The sequence below is a fragment of the Blastomyces gilchristii genome (assembly GCF_000003855.2).
Source record: "Blastomyces gilchristii SLH14081 genomic scaffold supercont1.3, whole genome shotgun sequence".
Taxonomy (NCBI): Eukaryota; Fungi; Ascomycota; class Eurotiomycetes; order Onygenales; family Ajellomycetaceae; genus Blastomyces; species Blastomyces gilchristii.
This window is the reverse complement of record NW_003101680.1, coordinates 2,437,345-2,440,118: the sequence shown is the minus strand read 5'-3', so window position 1 is coordinate 2,440,118 and position 2,774 is coordinate 2,437,345. Positions and strand designations below refer to the sequence as shown.

The following is a 2,774-nucleotide window of genomic DNA, read 5'->3' as shown; positions in this document are numbered from 1 at the left end:
AATTCTTTTATCTTTCTCTTTATAAAAGACCAGGATACAATTTTTTGAATAGATCTGCTTAATTCTGAACTCTTTTTTGCAGCTGAATCAGTCAATTCATTGCCATGAATATTCATATAAGCAGGAGCACAGTGCAGATAAATTATTAGTTTTAATATTCTTCTCTTTTGAATTTTCAAAACAGAGTTTAAAATCAGTTCAAGATTCATTTGAGCCTCATGAATCTGACTATTTCTAAGTCTTTTTAAAGCAGCTTGACTATGTATGTCACAATTCATCTAGTGTAGATTCAGAAGAAGTTAAGATATTAGTATCAGTATCAGTGTCAGTGTCAGTGTCAGTTTGAAGAGAGAGTGTTCTAATCAGAATAGTGTATATAGTGTCATGAATAATCTCATCATGATTAACTAGTATTTTCAGATTTAAGAGTCAGTGCTCTCAGTTCATTCAGTAAGTATCTGTTATATTGAATGATATATCTTACTCTCATTGTGAGAGAGCATCTGTCATCAAGTTCTGACTACTGAGGCAGTAGTGTATTATGAAATGAAAACAGCTTAATAGCTCAGATCATCACATCTGTTATTCAGTAAGCTTATAAGTAATAGTGAAGTGGAAAATGAGATTTGAGTTGAGCTTGTTTCTCTGTAAAATGTTCTGATTCAAGACTTTGAGAACATGCAACCGCTCCACGACGAACTCGCTCGATTTTTCGAATAAGAACCCGCCGATAGATCCATCGAAAAGCCCTCGATCATACGAGCATTTTGACCCCATCGCCGACCGCATACCCCGTGTGGTGGTGGAGTTATCCAGCCAAACGTGAACCAGACGTCGTTCGGAACTCCTGCGTGGGATTATCCCCCATTCTCCCCTACCACACCACAACCCCGGGCCAAATTGCCATACAAATTGTAAGGTGAAGAGACCTAGCCGTATGCACCAATCTTCTCGATTTTGGAAGATCCCCGATCTGTAGTTGTGGAGATATCTGAGGTGCGACCTCCGCGAAAACCCTGTCCATCTTTGATGTTCCAAAACACCAACGCCAAGTCCCACCCTCGTACCGCCCTTCCCAATCTGGCCCATCCCCGGCAGAAAAATACAAAAAGATACCTCGGCGATAATATCAAGCACATAATCAACAGACAACGAGTCAACAGCACATCAACAACTATAAAATCAGTATACCCCAAGGTCTGACTGAGCCTTTGATCCCTGCACAGTGAGATATATTAAATCTAGTTTTAATACCTCAATATTCAATAGATTCTGCAAGGGATTGAGAACAGCAACACTAGATTTCTATTGAATTTGAGAATTAACTCTATATTAATATAATCATTGACAAAGTCTTCTATTTTGAGATATAAATAACCAGTTCCTCTACATCCTGCTGGCAATATTTACATTATCATATAGAAACAGACTTATATTCTCTATAATATCAAGACTCTGAAGAGGGAAAGTCTTGATAGAGAGTATACAGTAGTGCATATCTTAGCAGTTTCTATCTCATTCTTCTGCAGCAGTTAATGCAAAAAAAAAAAAGATCTTAGAAATAGTTTTTTACTTCTCTTGAAAAAGTAAGGTGTTTTTCTCTGGATTTTACACAATATTCTTACAAAGAATTAAAAACAGAGTTGTTTTCTGTCATAATTTCATATTCTTTTAAGTAAGAATTACTTTTTCAGTGACTGAAGAGCTTTCATTAATACTTAATTCTTTTTTACACTCTTTATTAACTGATTTGAGTTGCATACTTGTTGTGTGAGGAGAATTGAATGATTTAGAATAAAATTGAATAGTTTTAATCAATTTCTCTGCAAAAAATTGATTTATTTTTTATCAGTTTTTCTCTCAAAAACTGTCATATTATCTGATTTACTATCAATTGATATCATACTTTTCCTCACTGTATTCTAAGAAAGAGATTGTAAAGATTTTATTGATTTATCTTAAAAATCAATTTTAATTTATTAGATTCTCTTCAAAAATCTAATCTAGTTACTGAACTAGAGTGAAAAAAATCAGGTGTTTTATATATAAAAGTCTGCTATTCTTCTTTTGAAATAGTCTGACCAACTTTTCAATTGAAAACAGACTTAGAAACCTCTTAATTGAAACAGTCTGATCAACTTTTCAATTCAAAAGAGTTTAATAAATATCTCAATTGAATTAGTCTGACCAACTTTTCATTGAGTAAGAACAATGAGTTCAAAAGTACACTCAGTTGATGTGGAAAAAGATGCTTTCTCAAATGCTATTCCTGAGATTGAAATTCTGAAGAGAAGAAAGAAAGAAGAAATAGAGAAACAACAAGTTCTTAAAATACAGAAACTTGAAAAAGCAAGTAAAATTCTTGAAAAGCAGTGTCTGAGTGAGATGAATAAAGAAGTTCTGTTAATTCTTCATGCTCAGGCTAGACAACTACAGAAAGTGATCAAGTTCAAACTTGGAATTTCAAACACAGTTCAAAAAACTTTGAAAATTCCTAATACAATCACTGACTCTTCAGTTTACTCTTCTTTCTTTTCTACTTCTTCTTCTTCTTCTTCTTTAAATCAGAAGAAAACATATACTCAAGCAGCTGAATCTGCTGTCTCTAAATCTGCTATCTCTAAATCTGCTATCTCAAAACCTGCTTAAAATTCTGAGAAAACTGAGAAGAATACTGCTCATACTTCTAGTGATAGAAGAGTGGAGAAAAAAATGCAAAAAGAGAAAAATCTTCAAATCTCCAGAAATAGAAGACTTATCTCAAAGTCTCAAAT

At 33.6% G+C, this 2,774-nt stretch overlaps 2 protein-coding genes across 2 annotated transcripts; one reads left to right on the top strand and one right to left on the bottom strand.

The window, feature by feature from the left end:
* Window positions 1-582: 582 nt before the first annotated feature.
* Window positions 583-1,089, bottom strand: BDBG_16516 (uncharacterized protein; the record flags this gene model as incomplete). Its single annotated transcript, XM_031724459.1, has 1 exon — window positions 583-1,089. The coding sequence occupies one exon, from the start codon at window positions 1,087-1,089 to the stop codon at window positions 583-585; it is 507 nt and encodes a 168-aa protein (XP_031576963.1).
* Window positions 1,090-2,568: 1,479 nt separating this feature from the next.
* Window positions 2,569-2,765, top strand: BDBG_16515 (uncharacterized protein; the record flags this gene model as incomplete). Its single annotated transcript, XM_031724458.1, has 1 exon — window positions 2,569-2,765. A coding segment is annotated over one exon (196 nt), but the record flags the coding sequence as incomplete, so codon positions are not given.
* Between the last annotated feature and the right edge of the window lie 9 nt (window positions 2,766-2,774).